We start from the raw sequence: 19,974 nt of genomic DNA, 5'->3' as shown, positions 1-19,974 counted from the left end.
CCGATTTATACTTAGTTGTGTCTCGCACACCGAAAATAGCAGATCTACAAGCTCACGGCGCAGCAATCTGAGAGCTTGTAAATCTGATATTGCCGGTACAACCGAGTACAACTCAGCCCCTGACCCCCGGGTTAGTGTCAGAAATCGGGAGAGTGTTTTTTGCTGGTGTTTCAGTCCGAGTGTATCAAAGGGTGCGTTCGGAAATGCGCACCGGTTCTGGTTATAGGGTTAGGGTTAGGGTTAGGGTTAGGGTTAGTTTTAGGCATAGTTTTACTGAGGTTAGGGTTAGGGTTAGGGTTGGGTTTAGGCATAGTGTTACTGAGGTTAGGGTTAGGATTAGGGTTAGATTTACTTAGGCACTCACTACACTGTGCACACAACCAGTGCACATTTCCGAACGCACCTTTTGATATACTCGGACTGAAACACCAGCAGAAAACACTCTCCCGTCAGAAATCAGGGGAGGGAAAGGAAAAGATTTCCTCACAAATATAGCAATACAAAGTCCCAACTTTGTATTGCTGTGTCTGTGTGTGTGTGTGTGTGTGTGTGTGTGTGTGTGTGTGTGTGTGTGTGTGGGTGTGGGTGTGTGTGTGTGTGTGTGTGTGTGCGTGCGTGCGTGCGTGCGTGCACGTGCATGCGTGTGAGTGTGTGCACACTCCTGTCTGACCAGCTGCACAGCGCTCCAGTCGGGGTAACTCGGAGGCAGCAGGCAGGAGGAGACAGACGGTTGAATGTCACATGTCGGCGCTTGTTGTTCTTATCTCCCTTTTTTCCTGTTTGGCCTCCGTAAACAAACAAGCCCTGTTATTCACTCCACACCGCCAGTCCAGACCCCTCTGTCTGTCCCGCCATGGGCGTCACACCAAATTCTGGGCCCTGGGTACAAGGATTCACTGCGGGCCGCCGGGCCCCCTATGAACTATAAAAAAAAAATAGCAGATATACAAGCTTGCAGCGCGGCACCGAGTGCCACGCTGCAAGCTTGTAGATCTGCTATTTTTGAAAAATCGTGAAAATGTGTGCAAGAAACCTATGTTTCCATGTCAGTGGTGCTCAAACGTTTTCATGCCAAGGACCCCCAAGATGATATGTATTTGGCCACGGACCCCCATCTCAAAATATTTAGTTCCAGGGACCCCCCCCCCCCCCCCCCCAGAAGCAAAATTTTAGTTACAAATGTTCGCTTAAAAAATACATATATACATATAGCTCGGTGACGCGCTTTGAGCTTGTATATCTGCTATTTTTCAATAGCTAAAGTTACCCCTCCACCTTGGGCCCTAGTAACTCAGTCCCACTCCCCCCCCTCCCCTTGTGACGCCCCTGTCTCCCGCTGTTCCCTCTCATTCTCTGCAGTGGTGTCAGTGTGTGTGGAGCAGCGGTGCACACAATGGCATTCCGTGGTAAACAACACGGTCGGCCTGTGTGTGTGTATTGCCCTGTTTGCCAGTGGAAGTTTCTGCGGGGGCCTGGAGAGGTCAGTGTGTTTGTAGGTCAGGTAGGGAGGGGGTCAGGAGGCTCGCTAAGGTCATGAGAGGAGCGCACGGGAGAACTCTGCTGATGGGACGGTATTCTATGGGAGCAGTGAATGAAAGAGAGAGAAATAGAGAGGAAAAGAGAGAGGGAGAGAGACAGAGAGAGAGAGAGAGAGAGAGAGAGAGAGAGAGGGAGGGAGGGAGGGAGTTAATAAAGAATGAGTACTTAAAAGCCCAGATTAGGGTTGTCACGATTATGACGGATTAATTGTCGCTCAAATAATTGCGATTAACGATTTAATTGTGTTTCCGTCGTTGACAATTACATTTCTGTTTGGCTTGTAGGCTTTGAAGTTGCACATGGCCGATGTGACACATAACCTAAATATACAAAGAAATGACTGACATGTTTGACAACTGTATACTTAAAAAAGATTGATAGTGGAAATAGCCGATCTACAAGCTCACAACGTGTAGCATCGCAAAACGTTGTGAGCTTGTAGATCTGCTATTTCCACTATTTTTACTTAAAAAAAATATATATGAACATTTTTCAACATGGAAACAATTTTGATGATTATGAAAAATAATCGTGATTATGTCAAATAATCGCGACTAGGCGATTATGTAATAATTGTGACAGCCCTAGCCCCGATCACGGGATTGTTCTGAACATATACAGTTAATTAGGGTCATATTCTTAAAGAGTTTGATCAGATCACGGTATATGGTTGCAGTCAAATTAGAAGCATATTACAGGCCCTCAAATTCAGCAAATTCAAAATATTTGTATCCATTGTCTCGTTGACCTTCTATTAAAAGCGGAATCAATCAACTAGTTTAATTTTAAAGGGGAAGACCACCCATTTTCAATATTGAACTATGTAATTAATATAACTTAGAGGAGTTGTGTGGAAATAGAAAAAAAGTCCCCCCCCCCCCCCCCCCCTTCTGTGTTGCCTTGAACTGGAAGATTGATTTTGGGGTTTGTATTGTAAAGTACAACGATGTGATGTCATCAAGTTGTACTTTACAATACAAACCCCAAACTCAATCCTCCAGTTCTTTTCTATTTCCACACAACTCCTCTAAGGTATATTAATGACATAGTTCAATATTGAAAATGGGTGGTCTTCCCCTTTAAGGACCCCTAAAAAAATATCTTTATCTCTGGGACCCCAAACTAAGAACATTTATTGTTATACATGATTTTATACACTATGGTCTGTCAGTTGGTCCAGCATTCCTTTATTCTGTGTACTGTAAGCACTGGGATAACAGTGAAACTGCTCAAAATGGCCATTATTTTACTTGGTACATATAATAATGGTGACGATTACGGTGACGATTAACTATCAATCGTTTAGCTAAGGACCTGCTGGAAGCCCCCTCAAGGGACCCTGGGGTTCCCCGGACCCCATGTTGCAGACCACACTGAACTTGAGAATCAAAACAAGTGTCCACCATTTGTATTTATTTATCTAGTCTTTCTAGTCTTCTATCTTTGTAGTGGTGGGGCGGCACATCTGTTTCCCATTTCGTCACTGTCGGGCAGAAACCTTGTATCTCCAAGTTTCAAATTTGTACTTTTTTTCGTGAAGCCCTGCTTCATCAGACAAGGCTGTCGCACAAAAGTAGTGAAAACAGCAGACCTACAAGCACACAACGCCTCACGGTGCGATGCGTTGTGTGCTTGTAGATCGGCTGTTTTCACTAGTTTAGTTCATTTTTTTAAATGATAAAAACGAACGGTTTTGGACATACAAGGTTTCCACCCGACAACGACAATTTGTATCATTGTTTGGGCCTTTGACCGTCATTATAGGGCTTAAAGGGATGGTTCACCCAAAATAAATACTTTTTTCTATCGATAACTCACCCCATGGAGACTTGAATTCATGGAATATTTTTAGTTTTTGTCACATTCCTAAGCCAATAGTTTGATGACCAGTAGTGGTTCCCTATGAGACACAAAGACCCTGCTTTATTCCCTATGGAGACACAATGAGTCTCCTCAAATTATTGAATGCAACAAAAACAAAAATATATCCATGGGGTGAGTAATCAATAGAAATAATGAGTGAAATGTCCATCTAAACATTCTAAAGGTAGGGTAAGTGATTTAATTTACTTCAAATAATAACAAAATGGGTCTATGTTCTGATAGTAGTTACTATCAGAACTAGTATTTGGTCAATATTTGGACTTCAGCATTATAAAATCACACCCGTGTGAACTGAGCGGTGGTCCCCCCCCCCCCTTCCCCCTTCCCCCCCTGTGTGTGTGTTTGTGTGTGTGTGTGTGTGTGTGTGTGTGTGTGTGTGTGTGTGTGTGCGTGTGTGTGTGTGTGCCTGGTCTGGCCTGGCCTGAACAACAGCGCCCCTCCCTTAACATGTGTGGTCAGAAAAGGTTACTGCAGGCTACAGACAGACAGACAGACAGACACGCAGACAGACAGACAGACCCACACACACGGCCACGTATAGGAGCGTTGTGACCACCGCTCAAAAAAGTAGTTTCAGTTTTGGTGAAGGAGACAGGCTTTCCTCCAATCAGGATAGAGTGGGGCCTTCCTCCAATCATGGTCGAGTGGGGGCGGGCTCCCACTTGATCATGATTGGAGGAAGGCTGTCACCTACAGTACATGAAAACTGAAGCTGAAACTTAAGTGAAATCACTTACCCTACCTTTAAGGGGTTAACCCATTTAGACCAGGTACGCATTATTACGCATTATGTTATGCTTTAGCTATTAAAAAATAGCAGATATACAAGCTCACACCGAGTGCCGCACTGTGAGCTTGTAGATCTGCTATTTTTTTTAAATCGTGACAATTTGTGCAATTGAATATTTTGACCCGATTCTATAAGTGTCTTTTTTTTTTCTTTTTCTTTTTTTCTTTTTAAATGTTTCTATCTCAGTGGTTCTCAAACCTTTTCATGTGAAGGACCCCCAAAATTATATTTATTTGGTCACGGACACTCATCTCAAAATATTTAGTTCCAGGGACCCCCAGAAGCAAAATTTGAGTTACAAAATGTTTGCTTTAAAAATACATAATATTCAAAGATTTACACACATTTTCACGACTTTTCGAAAATAGCAGATCTACAAGCTCACAGTGTGGCACCGTGAGCTTGTATATCTACTATTTGTCTAGCCTAAATGGCTTTTAATAGCCTACACAAATCTAGGGAGAATACCTGCTGAGTGTGTTCTGGAGTTTCTTGTCAGCCTCCGTGGTGGGGCCTCTGGACGCCGAAGGCTGTGATGAACACGTTGACCACCACTATGATGAACACCAGAGCTGTGGTCACGTTCTCCAGGACGTTCAGCCTCCAATGTTTGTGTTCATCATTCAGGTTCCATCGCACTGTGGACAGAAGCACGGCACGTGATTGATTGACTGATGGAAGACTTTATTAGAAGTTTGCATAGGAAAAGGTACAGTTTTCATGACAGTACGGTTCACTGGTACACGGTCAACTAAAAGGATACGCCCAAGAAAGCCTATGGCTTGTTTCAATTGAGGACCGTTTTTAAATTCATTATAACATTGAATGACAGACAGTCAAGACAGATAGGACACAGTACTATGCAGAAGATATCGTCATAAAAAACACAATGCAAAATAAAAGTTATTTACAATAGAAAGGTCAGGGCGAGGTGAGGATAGGCTTTGTTTTCATTTACCTGTTTGGAGTAGCCTCTAAAGTGGCTTTTCAGTGTCATTTTAAAGGAAGGAAGGGATTTGACCCTTTTTTGTGGCTAATCTGGGTTGGACATGATCTGTGGAGCTGCCTCTGGTGTTGTAATTGTGAATATCCTTGACGTGTGCGTGTGCACACGCACGCACGCACACACGCACGCACGCACACAAGCACGCACGCACGCACACACGCAATTGAAATGTTTTCACATAACAACATACTGGATGTCTTTAGACTATAAAAGTGTAGATGTGTGTAGTGTATAATAAACATTGTAGATATTTATAGTGTATAAACATTGAACTGTATGTGTAGTAAACAATAAACATAAACATTACATACATATGCATAGTGTAGAAAGATTGCGCTGTATGTGTAGTGCAAGATACAGTATGTGTGTTGTAAATACGTTGTAGCTTTGTGTAATGTAGAAACATTGTACGGTATATCATCTCTGTCGGGCAGTTTCAAATTGTCATGTTTTTTCATAAATCAAAGCCCTGCCTCATCATACAAGACTGTTGCAAGAAACTACGCCTCGCGATGAGAGGCGTTGTGTGCTTGTAGATCGGCTATTTTCACTACTTTAAGTCGTTTTTCAAATAACAACAAAAAATCAAACCTCGGTTCGAAGTGAAGAGATGAATTTTTATTCTATGTGTTCTAGAGCTTTGAAATCTGTGTTCTAGATCTATACATTCTGTGTTCTTTTTACTTTCTATGTGCTTTAGTTCTATACTTTTATGAATTCTGAATGAATGAATGAATGATTTTGTCTTTAGGGCCAAATTGTCATGAGAAGCTTGACCAATCCTCAATTCTGCATGCACGGGACATGTACGGGACATGTACGGGACAGACATTCTCACTCCTTGAGAATCTAAGGGAATCCTCAAAAAAAAAACAGGTACAGGACAGACAAAGCCACTCCTTGGAAGCGGCTTTCACCGCTTCAAAAAGGAAGGTTTGGACGACGATATACAGTATGTGTAGTTCAGAGTTTGTCATAGGTATGGGACCTCAGATGTCCCCGACTGAACCCATAAGTGTGAATAATGAATGTGGCGAGGAGCGGCGAGGGAACCAGAGGTGAGCAATGCGTCGCATTTGCGACGCATTGTGAGCTTGTAGATCTGCAATTTTTTGGCAAATGTTCCGCCCCTGCAGGATAATGGCTTTTGATTAACGCGATTTCTTTTGTCAGAATAATCGTGATATGAAATGTTCATATCGTTCCATCCCTAGTTGACACTAAAAGTTTCAAAAGCACTAAAGCCTATCGCTCGGTGCTGCAGACAAACAGATGGCTGTTCTTTTTATTGGCAGGTAAACATGGTTAGTGTGTGTGTGTGTGTGTGTGTGTGTGTGTGTGTGTGTGTGTGTGTGTGTGTGTGTGTGTGTGTGTGTGTGTGTGTGTGTGTGTGTGTGTGTGTGTGTGTTTAGCTTTGTCCATTCATAAGTGGGAGTGTGTCCCTGGGGAAGTACCTGGTATAATATGCAGTAAATTGGAGGAGCGCTTAATGTTGTCTGAACCTAAATGTGTTTTCCCTTTTCCTTTCAGTGTTTTGCTCCAGTAAATTCAGGGCAAAAACATCTGTGAATTGCAGCCATCATGTGATGTGATGATCCGATGATTATGTGCGCGAGTGTGTGATTGCGTGCGTGCTTATGTGTGTGCGTTTGTGGCTGTGTGCATGTGTGTGTCTGTTTGTCTATCTGTCTGTTTATCTGTCTGTCTGTCTATGTGTGTGTGTGTGTGTGTGTGTGTGTGTGTGTGCGTGTGTGTGTGTGTGTGTGTGTGTGTGTGTGCGTGTGCGTGTGTGCGTGTGTGTGTGTGTGTGTGGCAAATTAGCAGAGGTTAAACGGTGCAAAGACCTGTGTGTCTGCCCTGCCTGAGGGGTGGGGTGGGGTGGGGCGGGGTGGTGGTATGTAGGCCATTCACGGCATGCACCACTGACTCCAATAGAGACAGGACTCGAGCCACCAGAGAGGAAAAGTGTGTGTGTGTATGTGTGTGTGCAGGGGCGTCACAACAAGGGGGGGGGGGGGGGGGGGGGAGTGGGACTTAGTTACTAGGGCCCAAGGTGGAGGGGCCGGGAATTATTTTATACTTTAGCTATTGAAAAATAGAGGATATACAAGCTTGTAGATCTGCTATTTTTGAAAAGTCGTGAAAATGTGTGCAAATCTTTGAATATATTATGTATTTTTTTCAAACTCAAATTTTGCTTCTGGGGGGTCCCTGGAACTAAATATTTTGATATGGGGGTCCATGGCCAAATACATATCATTTCGGGGGTCCTTCACATAAGGTTTGAGCACCACTGACATAGAAACATAGGTATTTCCCCAAAAAAAGCCTTAGAAGGATCTACAAGCTGTGAGCTGCAATTTTTCAATAGTTAAAGCACAAAATGTGAGTGAATCCTTGTACCCAGGGCCCAGAATTTGGTGCGACACCCCTGTGTGTGTGTGTGTGTGTGTGTGTGTGTGTGTGTGTGTGTGTGTGTGTGTGTGTGTGTGTGTGTGTGTGTGTGTGTGTGTGTGTGTGTGTGTGTGTGTGTGTGTGTGTGTGTGTGTGTGTGTGTGTTGGGGGGCAGGGGTGGAGGACGTACAATGGGTATGAGAATAGTTGAGCAGATGGAAGAGGGAAAGGAAGTATGAAGTGAGAAAGGGATGGAGGGACACATGTTGTTTGAATAGTTGTGTCAGCGGAGGGATCATCAGGGGATGGAGGATCAAAGGGGGGCATGCGAGGGAGAGAGAGTCACCGTCATGTGTGATAATAACTCACGCGCTGGACGCTTTGACGTCAACTGGATTTGAGCTCCCTGACAGGCGTCTTGGCTGTGTTTGGTGCCCGCTAAAACCACATGAACCTGTTCTGGCCATGTTATAACTGGCAAAGAATCCGACGGAAGTAGTCAAATGGTCTGCGTTCCGACACATTGTGAAATTCGGCTATTTTCGGCTATGAGATTTGGTGTGGAGAGACATTTTGAAATGGCAACATGACTGGTGTCTTGCACGCGCGCGAAGATCTTAGCAACAGGCATGATATATTTATTTTAAGAAGTACATATAATATAATTCTAATACCTTGTTAAAGTGACCATTTTGTAAAATGTTGCATTTGTAGTTATTTTACTGTAATTTACCAACATAATAACCCGCACAGATAGACAAAGAGACATTCATGGATTCATATTTAGAACTAGCTTTTATCTTCCCCCCTGGACCCAGGGTATGGCAGCTGCATACCCCTGCCATACCCAACTGACGCCCCTGATGGCCATGTCTGTTTTATAATCACGTAAATAAAATTGGTTTTAACTACTTGTGTGCACAAGTTGTGACTCTTCATTATCCTAACATTTCTTATTTTTGTGTACTGTATATACACGATCACATACAGGTTGAGCGCTATATCTTCTCTCTAAATATGGAGATATCAGGTTTGCCGACCTGATGTTCAGTCTGTCAAAGGGAAACACTTCTCATGTTCCTAGACCTAGAGCATCTTTCTGAATGTTTCCATCTTGACCACAACATTTGCTGTCCAGTCAGTGTCCAGCACACTCGACTCGACTCGACTGTCACATCACATCACAGGTTTGACAGGTGTAAAGAAGTGGGCAAAATTGTTCTTCGTTGAACAAGCTCCATCATTGGGGTTGGAAAGAGGTCAGATATCAATATGGGCAGTGTGAAATATATGCATTCTGTAAGATATACAGTATACATAAGGTGCATGCATGGTTAAAAATAGATGAGGCTGCTAAAAGAGCAGCAGATGTAGCATCTATCATGCGCCTTATGTATATATTTCACGCTGCCATGTTGAAATATGATCTGTTTTTCTGTTTCTTTCTCTCTTTCCACCATTCTCGAAACTGCAATGATGGGAGCTCGTGCCACCTACTCCTTTACACCCATTAACCTGCAATGTTATTCATTTTCATTTTTAAATGAATAACGTTCAAGTCCACGAGGTGCATGGTTTAAGGAAAATATCAATAAAATGAGGCAGATAACACATATTTTACATGACCTTTATGTGTGACTTTTTTTTCTACCTTTTTTTGGTTTGTGTCTTATTGGCCTTTCTTCTGTCACAGTTACTATCAAAACCTCCTCCGGCTTTCAGTCTGTCAGTCAGTCTGTCCGTCACACGTCACGTCACACTTTTTAAAAATACATTTTTGAACACTGCTCCAACAGATTTTGGCCTAAAATCACGCAAAGCGGTACACAGTACCTCTACAGTCATGTCATCAACATGGATCTGTCCCATTTCCCATATTCCCTCCTGATTGGCTACGATTGCCTTCTAAAGTTTGTGTATGCGACCTGACGGTCACTTATCTCCTGATTAGGGAGTCTTACTGGTAGCACATGTAATGACACGAAACATACGCATCTGCAGACACTCAATCACATACATGCAAGCAGACGCAGCACATTAGCCTCTCCCCCCTCCCCTTCCCTAACCCCTCCCCCACCAGTGCTGACAGCAGCACTAAAGCCCGGTGAACTCTGACCTGGTGGCAGGTGCCGTTGCCATGGTTGCGGCTAGGGTCTGGAAGGTAATGGGTTGTTGTATGTAGGAGGAGACAGTGGACTTGACAGTGGCCAGGGGATGCTGAGGTAAAGAGAACAACAGCTCTGGGGGACAGCAGGAGGACGATAACAAACAAAAGGTCAAGTGAAGGTGGACAGTAAAGCTGCGAGTCTGCGACTACTGATTATCTTCTTAGCCATTATTCTACCCATTACTTTTTCAATTCGAGAAGCGCATTTTTTTTTTTCATAAATTAAAAAGTTAAATGTTTTTTTTATTGACTAAACTGATTATTAGCCTTATTCACGGCCCGCCCACTCAGCATCCCCCGGGTGCTGAAGTCACATTTTGAAGGGGAAAATCCTACTATAGCCTATAGAGTTAACACAGAAATCGCAAATTTAATGCAATTTCCGAATAGTAAAGTATAAAATACGGCTAGCATGATCAAGAACACAAGATAGTAAAAGGCACAAAGCATTATAATTTACTTTACCGTTCGAAATAATGATTTGTTGGCTTTAAGTCCAGCTATTTCTGTTATAGTTTCCCCTTCTAAATTGATGTCAGCACCCGGGGGATGCTGAGAAATTTGCTATTGCTATTCTGATTAAACACTTTACCCTATTTTATACTTTGTCGAGCAACAATGTTGAACAAAATAGCAAAAATCTTGTGATGTCCTGTCGCTGATGGGGCAAAAAGTAGTTGTGTTTAGGCCTCAAATACCCACATTCGGATCTTATAGAAGAGGGGTGGGCAACTCTGATGATGTAGGGGGCCACTATATTTCCACACTCATTCCAGAGGGCCACATATTGCATATACTGTCGGGCAGATATGTCTTATCTCCGCATTTTAACGTCTTTGTGAATGAATGCCCTACTGGCCTACTACATCATTCTATGTCACACAAAAGTAGCAAAACTAGCCGATCTACAAGCTCAAACGCGTCGCAGCGCAACGCGTTTAAGCTTGTAGATTTTTTAATTGGATTTTTTTAATTGGAATCCTGAAAAGTAATATTTTTATTTAACCTCAAATGCATTTAGTTGTTTTTACCGTATGTTAACTACATTGGACATACAAAAGCTAATAATATAGACCGAATGGGGGTCATGTTTGCATGTTTGGAATTGGAACAGCTAAAATCAATAATATATAATCAGACAGTATTTCAATATCAACCTGCAGGCCGCGCATGTGGCCCCCGGGCCGCCAGTTGCCCATGTATAAGAAATGGTGTCCCGCCGTCCGGACGCGAGTTTAGAAACTCTTGGTGCACTGGGGGAAAACCACGCCCCGGACTCATTTTTGAAGCTTGTGATTGGCTGAACCGGAGGTAGGGAGCGCTCCATTGTAGTCACTTGGAATCCATTTGGGTCCCCATCCGGAACGAATGGGGGTAAATTTATTGTAATCACATTTTTGTCTTAGGAATGCAACAAAAAACTAAAAATATTATTGAACTCAAGTCTCCATGGCATGAGTAATCAATAGAAAAAAAAGTCATTTTGGGGGTGAACTACTCCTTTAACCCTAACCCTAACCTTAACTCAGTTAGCGCCGGGCGACTTTACGAGCGACTAGTTCACTATGGCGTTTGGTGCCGAGCGACTCGGAGCGACTTTTATATAAAAGCATTGTTTAAGATTTTAATATGTGTTTATAGACGGAGCGAAATGGTTAGCTTACCTCAGCTAATGTCCACACGTAAACCGTGAAAAAAAAGGATACGATTATGACGTCACCTTTAAACCAGGGCTTCCTGTTGACAACAGGCCTCTGCTAGCGTTAGCCTCAATGCAACCATCCGACCCTCACGTAGCTTCACTAGGTCGGATTTTGATTCTGAAACTTTCTGTGTGGCATCTATATACGTCCCGATGCCCATACCAATGGTGGTTTGAGACGATCAAGCACGAATTGAACAGTATTGAGCTGAAATGGTGACCGGCGGCCCGTCCATGTTAAGTCAATGAGGACCAAGTCAGCGTCTCATCCTGTTATGTGGACTTAAACAGGCTTAACATGGGACCATGTCAGTGTATGGTGTATGGTGGTCTCTAGTGGTCATCTGGTGGTATGGTATGATGAACGTGCATTCGTTAAGGTGGTCTGGTTAAGGTGGTCTGGGGGGATACAAAATAGCTATTTCCTGGCGTTATAAGCGCACATTCATATTCATATTTTGGAAATCTGGCCCTGTATGAGTTAACCCTAACCCTAACCTCAGTAAAACTAACGCTAGTGAATGCTAACCTGGTGAAATGCTAACCTGCCGACGCTGGTGTGTAGCTAACCTGCCGACGCTGGTGAAAACAAGCGCTCCTTCAACCAGTTAACCTAGAGTTTCTAATTTCGCATCCCGAACCGGCACTGGTTCAGGAAGGAACCATGGGGCATACTATGAAAAGCCATCAGGGACGTGCTGGCCATTGGGAAAAGCGGGACAACTCCCGAACGGCCAGTTCATTCCCGGCCGGTCCAGGCCGGCCATTAGGAAGAAAATTCAAATAAAATGTCGGCCTTTGTTCCATTTTGGGGGCTGGGCGGCCAACAAAGTAAATCGTCACTGTCAAGCAGAAACCTTGTATCTCCAAGTTTCAAATTTGTATTTTTTTTCGCAAAGCAAAGCCCTGCTTCATCATACAAGGCCGTCGCACAAAAGTAGTGAAAACAGCAGATCTACAAGCTTGTAGATCGGCTGTTTTCACTAGTTTAAATCATTTAAAAAATGATAAATACAAAACAAACTGTTTTTTGACATGGTTTTTTGACATGGTTTCCACCCGACAACGACGAAATATAACTCATGTAATTGGCCCACTGGCTTGTCACTTTGTCACAAATCTTTGAGTAGCAGCAGCGCTATAGAGAGAGATCTCTCTCTATAGCGCCAAATGAGGGCCTCTCCAACTCCTTTTCCCGGGCTGAATCAGGGGCCCAGCATGTCCCTGAAAGCCATAGGGAAGTATTACTTTTCTCACCCATGAAGATGAGCAGAATCCCAACAACAATCTGCAGGCAGATGGAGATGCTTATGAGGGAGATGACGGCCAAGTAGAAGGAGAACTGTGGTCCTTGAAGCAGCGCTGCCTTCAGCTGGGAGGCGTTGGCCATCAGCAGGGCCACGTCCAGCATGCTCTCAGCTGCGCTCTTCTTGTTGACGTAGCGGTTGATGTTCAGAGGGGCTCGGCTGTGCTGGGGCCTGTCGACCGAACGAGTAGCCTAAAGACCAGGACACGGGTGGACAGAATATCATTGAAATACTACAAATAACACTAGTAAGATGCCTCAGGGCGACATGCGACCTCTCCCTAAAGGGTGAAGTCGCGGCAATGTCTTGGCCATCTGGCCAGTGATGTATATCGGACCAGTTACCCATATATGGTTCTCCATAAATAGAGATCCATGTACTGTATATGGAGATATGCCGTGTTATTCTAAGTTATTCGTTATGAGAAAGTCCTATGACGTCTATGACATCTGACATCATACACACAATCCCTTTTATGGCCATACATGGAGATCCCTGTCTATAGAACCAGCCACACAGATATGGGCTGTCTTGGCCATATACCGTGGATTCTGTTAGTGTGGAATGTGGCTGATGTGGCCTCCATATATGGGCATTCCCATATATGAAGTCCTGTTAGATATGGGCTTAATGTTGATGACATCAGGGATCTCCATGGGCATAAAAGGGATTCTGTTAGTGTGGTTCCCCTGACATCACAGTGACGTCAGAGCATGATGTCAGAGCGGCCACAGTGTCAGGCGAGACAGAGATATGGACAAGATGTGTCGGTTAAATAACCCAAAATAACATAACACGACCTCGAAAGCGACCTCGCCCTAAAGCAGGGTTTCCCAAAGTGGGTGCCCTACGGGTCCAGGGTGCAGGTCCAGGGATGCCACAGAATCATTTGATAATATACCAACTCGCTTCACCAAAAATAGCCGATCTACAAGCTCACAACGTGTCACAACGTGACACTTTGTGAGCTAGTAGATCGGCTATTTTTGGTGAATCTTCCCCCCAAAATAGGGATGCTGGGGTTCAAGTTGTTATACTGTACATATACAGTAGCCTACCGTAACTCAGGTGGAAAGATAAGCATATTTAAGTAGCGTAATATGATGTAAGATTCTAAAAATTAACAGTGTAATTCAGGGGTGCTGTGGATGAAAAGGTTATTTACAGGGGATTCAAAATAGTTTGAAAACCCCTGCCCTAAAGGGTGAGGTCATGCTGAAACAACAGATACTGACACAATATGTCCATATATGGGCATTCCCAGATATGGGCCTAATATTGATGACATCAAGGATCTCCATATATGGGCATAAAAGGCACAAGGACGGAATTCATTTGCAAGTGTGACTCGTGTCAGCACGTACAGTATATTCCACTCAACAAATACAGTACAGCGCCAGCAGGTCTTGCACAGTTCTGTACTGTACATCCTAGTAGTCCATGTGCAAGTGTGCCAGACGATGCCACATCATGGTTATTATCAGATCATGTTTGATTGGTGTTATCACATGAAACGGTGATACCGACACAACGTTCCATAGCCTACAAGATAAAGTGTCAGGGGTAAGGTTTTCCTTCCTTCCTTCCTGGGAAGGAAGGAAGGAAGATATGGCTATTAACATACAGGCTGACTTAATTAGTGTGTAGCCCACACCCATTATGGGAGAATGACCTTTGGAAAGAGATCCATTATTAGGCTAGGCAGACGACATCTTGACACCCTTTCAGTTCCTCAAAGACATGCATGTATGGATAGATGGATGAATGCATGGATGGGTGGATGGATATTGGATGGACAGGCGGACGGACGGACGGACCTTTACTGATGAGCGTGAGCAGGGGTGTCGCACCAAATTCTGGGCCCTGGGTACAAGGATTCACTGCGGGCCCCCCATGAATGTTCTTCATGGGGGGAGGGGGTTTGACCCATTTAGACTGGGAACGCATCATTACGCATTATTTTGTGCTTTAACTATTGAAAAATAGCAGATATAAACAAGCTCACCGCGGCGCACTGATTGTAGATCTGCTATTTTGGAAAAATCCTGAAAATCCTCCTTCTAAGTTTTTTTGAAAAAGAAAAAAGAAAAAAAATGTTTCTATTTGGTGCTCAAACCTTTTCATGTGACATCCCCAGAAGCAAAATTTGAGTTACAAATGTTCGCTTAGAAAATACATATATTCAAAGGTTTGCACACATTTTCACAACTTTTAAAAATAGCAGATCTACAAGCTCGCAGCGCTGTGAGCTTGTAGATCTGCTATTTCTCAACAGTATAAAATAATTAAGGCCCCTCCACCTTGGGCCCTAGTAACTCAGTGCCACTTCCCCCCCCCCCCTTGTGACGCCCCTGATCGTGGGGTATGGATATGCATGTGCACTGTGCTGTATCGTGGGGTCTGGATATGCATCTGCACTGTGCAAGGAAGGATTAGCAGTGTGTTGTTGACTTCCGGTTCCTTATCTAAGTGCAGATCCCAAATAGCTATGAGCTCATTGTGTTTTTGTGAACCATGCCCTTCACCCGATTCCACAGGATAGTATTTGTTGACGTTGCACGTCAAAAGCAGTATCTTGTGTGTGTAAACACACTGGTGGTGAATGATACGGAGGCCATTAGATCACGTTGTGGTGCGGTTCATCATCATCTGTTTGAAGTCCACTGTCCAGGCACCCCTGGGTTGGATTTGGATCTTTGCTATGGCTTTCTTCCACCGGGGACGGTCCCATGGCCGCCTCCTGGTCCAGGGGTGTCGCACCAAATTCTGGGCCCTGGGTACGAGGATTCACTCACATTTTTTGCTTTAACTATTGAAATATAGCAGATATACAAGCTCAATTGCTTTAACTATTGAAATATAGCAGATATACAAGCTCACAGTGCGGCACTCGGTGCCGCGCTGTGAGCTTGTAGATCTGCTATTTTTTTTTAAATGGCGTGAAATCCTTGAATATTTCAAATCCTTCTACGTTTAAAAAATATATATGTTTCTATGACAGTGGTGCTCAAACTTTTTCATGTGAAGGACCCCCAAAAATTATATGTATGTTGCCACTGCACTGACCCCCATCTTAGTTCCAGGGACCCCCCAGAAGCAAAATTTGAGTTTCAAATGTTCGCTTAAAAAATACACATAGTTGCACACATTTTCACGACTTTTCAGAATGTACAAGCTCACAGCGTGGCACCAAGTGCCGCGCTGCGAGCTTGTAGACCTGCTATTTTTCAATAGCTAAAGTATAAAATAATTAAGGCCCCTCCACCTTGGGCCCTAGTAACTAATATATGATATTATGATCTACAAGCTAGCTTGAAGATCTGCTATTTTTTTAACATTTGAGAAAGCTTAAGGGGTTAGGAAAACCTTTTATTTGGCATTAGTAAATTAAACTAAACATTTACACAAATACTAACACGTGCTATGGAGGCTATTTATGCCTTGAGATTTTGACTTGCCCATTGCTGTGTCTCAGGCACAAAAGGTTTGAAAACCGCTGCATAACGGTGTAACAGAGTCCAATGCAGATTGATTTTAGACTTCCCATGACCCACAGGTCACTGTCGTACCATGGAGTAGAGTCTAAAATTAAGCATTAGACAACATCCTGTTTGTCGGCGACCAACAGTTGATTACCAAATCCAGTTAGGGATAAAATGACCACAGCCCAGGCCAGTTATCTCTTGGGAGGATGAGAAACATCGCATTTTGGCGATTCACCCTGAATCGCCAAAATAAAAAAATTAAAGGGGTGTGGCTAGCGATTCAGGGTCTGGAACTAGGCTAGTCATGATGACCCCTTTAAAGGAAAACAAGTGTGAGTATACTTTTATTCATACTTACACATTACATCATTAGTTTGCGATATGCTTTCAAAATGCGATTTGGTATTCAACTGTTGGTCGCCGACAAACAGGATGTTGTCTAATGCTTAATTTTAGACTCTACTCCATGGTGAATAATGGAGTGAAACGAAATGTCAATTCAGGCTGAGTGTCAGGCTACATCATGACATAACAAAAAGGTTTCCTGACCTCAATTACACCCCAAAAAAATGAACATTCAACATTCAGTTGGTTTTTCTGTAATCTGTAGTTTTTGGAATAATTATTAGGCTCAGAAAAGTGGGTTCATTTGCCTCTGGACTAACACATCATTATCCAGGGGAGGACGGAGGTGGTTGTAGGTGAGGGTGAACGCAACAACTGAACCGCAAACTGTAAATGGTGAAACAGTGGAAAGTAGGTATCAAAGGTCATACACCCTCCCCTACAACCACATCCTCCCCTGGATAATCATGTGTTTTTGATGTCATGACCCCTTAACTATTGCTTGTACTAGAGCAGTGTTTCTCAAAGTGGGTTCCAGGGACTTTAGGGGGGTCTAAAATTGACCCATACAAGTCTGTAACTCTGACAGTGTACAAATGGAACCAAATGAACCCTTACGGGTCCATTTGGTTCCATTTGTACACTGTCAGAGTTAAGGGGAGACCTTGAAATGTAAAGGTTTGAGAAACACTGTATTAGAGAGATGCTGATGTAACATGTGAAACTGCTTTCCTCATCCACAGTCTGTTCCAAGGAACTAAGTAACCCAGGGAGAACCGTGTACATTGGACCTACACGGTTAAAAGGTTTAACGCTTAATGCTCATTTATTTAAGAGAGATTACTCTGTAAGATGATTAAAATACTTCTGAATTAGGGGTGGGCCATATGGAAAAATACAATATCACAATATTTTCCCAAGCTGTATCACGATACACGATTTTTATCACGATTCAGAGTTTAGTGGAGACCTTGACATTTTAAAATTTGAGAACTACTGATGATTTAGACCAAAATGCAGGTTTAAATTGAATTCTGCAATGAATCTCTGTATTAACGATTAAACAGGATTTTTTTACAAGGCTCCCTCAATTGTATCACGATATATACGCTACCTCTGAAAAGACATATCGTGGAGACATTGTATCGTCTCAACGATAATTATCACCATATCGCCCACCCCTATTCTGAATTGGAACCACAGTAGCAGAATAAAACATTCTCAGTTCTCAGGTGTTTACTGGCATGGACTATTTGTTGAACTTGCCTCAAACAGAGCTGGCTTTTAGAGCATCAGAGATGAACAGAACCACAGAACAGCAGTGGACCATCTTTCACTGTGATCCAGGAATAGAGACAACAAGGGGGCCGGAAATGCTGCGTTTGTAGAGAGAAAGGAGAAGCACTCTCTAATTTGCAACAGAGCACAGCTGAATTACCACCCCCTTGTGTGTGTGTGTGTGTGTGTGTGTGTGTGTGTGTGTGTGTGTGTGTGTGTGTGTGTGTGTGTGTGCGTGTGTGCGTGTGTGCGTGTGTGCGTGTGTGTGCACGCGTGTGCGTGTGCGCGCATGCGTGTGTGTGTGTGTGTGTGTGTATATGTAAGGGCTGGCTTTACTTGCAAGCCTGTAGGCTACAGCAATTATTTTGATTGAGCCGTTTCAAATGTTCTCAATTAATTTGATGTGATAACAAATTGACATGCTGCGTTTTATTCTCTTATTGAGTCATTGCTGCACGGGTCGCCATTGGTCCGATTATTTGGTTTGCTGAGCATCTGTGTAATCATTAATCATTTAGTAATTTAGCTTGACCTCTCATGGAGGCACGTGGACATGTGCACCTGCCCGATTGCCTTCATTCAAGAGAAAGTGTTCTTTTTTACACCTTTGTGAGCAGTCACTCTCTGTCCTTAACTCTCATTCAATACAAAGGCTAGACTAGGTTGTTTTGTTGGCAGGGTCCCGCATTGTCTTCTGTCTAATCGGTCAAGATTCTTAGGGATTATCTATTGATCGTCTATTAATCATTACCATACATATTTGTAAATAATATATAAAGTGCACAGTCACACTTATTTGACTGTGTAATCGTATACAGTAGCTTTTATTTCTAAATCGTGTCTATATTTGTGAATGAATAGGCTATTCTCTTTTTAATGTCAGATCCTGTCTTCCTATGCACTGCCATATTTGTCTGCACAGAACAGGGTCAATTCACAAATGTAACACAATTGGTATTCAGTTTCACATGAATTTCCACAATACATCCAAGCAACTAAGCAAGCCACCAATTTACACACATCATCAAAATGCCACTGAAAAACACCCAGCTAGCGAGGAATGAACAGCTTTTCAAAGCACGTGTCTATACCAGGGTTCCCCAATTAGTTTTCCCCAAGGGCCGAATTATGTCTAGGGTACCAAGCCGAGGGCCACAACATTGCAGGGGGCGACGGTGGCGTTCCCACTACTCCAGCGACAGTTTCCGTTGTTATCGGGTGAAAATCTTCGTTTTGAATTTATCAATTTAAAAATGATTTAAACAAGTGAAAACAGCCGATCTACAAGCACACAACGCCTCGCACCGCGAGGCGTTGTGTGCTTATAGATCGGCTGTTTTCACTACTTTTGTGCGACGGCCTTGTATGATTTGCGAAAGAACGTACACATTTGGAGATACGAGATTTCCACCCGACAACGACGATATACTAGTGTTGTTGCTGCTCTTATACCACCATTATTACTGGGGCTGGTGTGGGCCAGACAGTAGCCCCCCGCGGGTCGCAAATGGCCCGCGGGCCGCCTATTGGGGAACCCTGGTCTATACGTTCCATGAGGAAAGAAAGCTGGTGTGTGATAGCGAAATGCCACAAATGGTACAGTGTCATGACGTTTCAGAGTCACCCATTCAAACTGAGCTTTTCAAAGAAATCCCCTTGTCATCAGCCCTTAATGAGATAATGGCTGTTATGAAATTTCTTCCTGAAACACTGTACTCACTCTTTCCGTACAGCTACTGACACATGTGTAATGCTGTTTCTTCACGTATTGATACTCCCTCTTTATGTAGTATTTGGTCTGTTGTCCACTCATGTCATAATGCTGACATGAGTTCTTCTTAAAGGACAACTTTGTTTTTTTTACAACAAGGGTTCACATTTTAGATTGTAATTAGAGAAAAGAAAAGATGACTTTTAAAATGTTTTCATTTACTGCTTTCTATCGTTTTAGCCATTTTAGCGAGTTTGATTTCAGTGGTTGGGGGCATACGTACAAGTGGCTATATGTCTTTTTAGACACAATAAGCCCATTCCCAACATGCACCGTAATATGTCATGGTTAGGTGTGACTTATGGG

At 43.2% G+C, this 19,974-nt stretch overlaps 1 protein-coding gene across 1 annotated transcript; it reads right to left on the bottom strand.

Annotated features, from left to right (window-relative positions):
- Nucleotides 1–4,708: 4,708 nt before the first annotated feature.
- LOC308291053 (ninjurin-1-like) lies at nt 4,709–19,710 on the bottom strand (the record flags this gene model as incomplete). The annotated part of the gene is made up of 3 exons (XM_080732969.1): nt 4,709–4,851; nt 12,740–12,980; nt 19,618–19,710. The coding sequence occupies 3 exons, from the start codon at nt 19,708–19,710 to the stop codon at nt 4,709–4,711; spliced, it is 477 nt and encodes a 158-aa protein (XP_080589095.1).
- Nucleotides 19,711–19,974: the final 264 nt, after the last annotated feature.

This window comes from Nannobrachium achirus, assembly GCF_963921795.1.
Source record: "Nannobrachium achirus genome assembly, chromosome: 9".
In the NCBI taxonomy this organism is placed as follows: domain Eukaryota; kingdom Metazoa; phylum Chordata; class Actinopteri; order Myctophiformes; family Myctophidae; genus Nannobrachium; species Nannobrachium achirus.
Note: the sequence above shows the minus strand (reverse complement) of the source record. Positions and strands in the feature narration are given on the sequence as shown.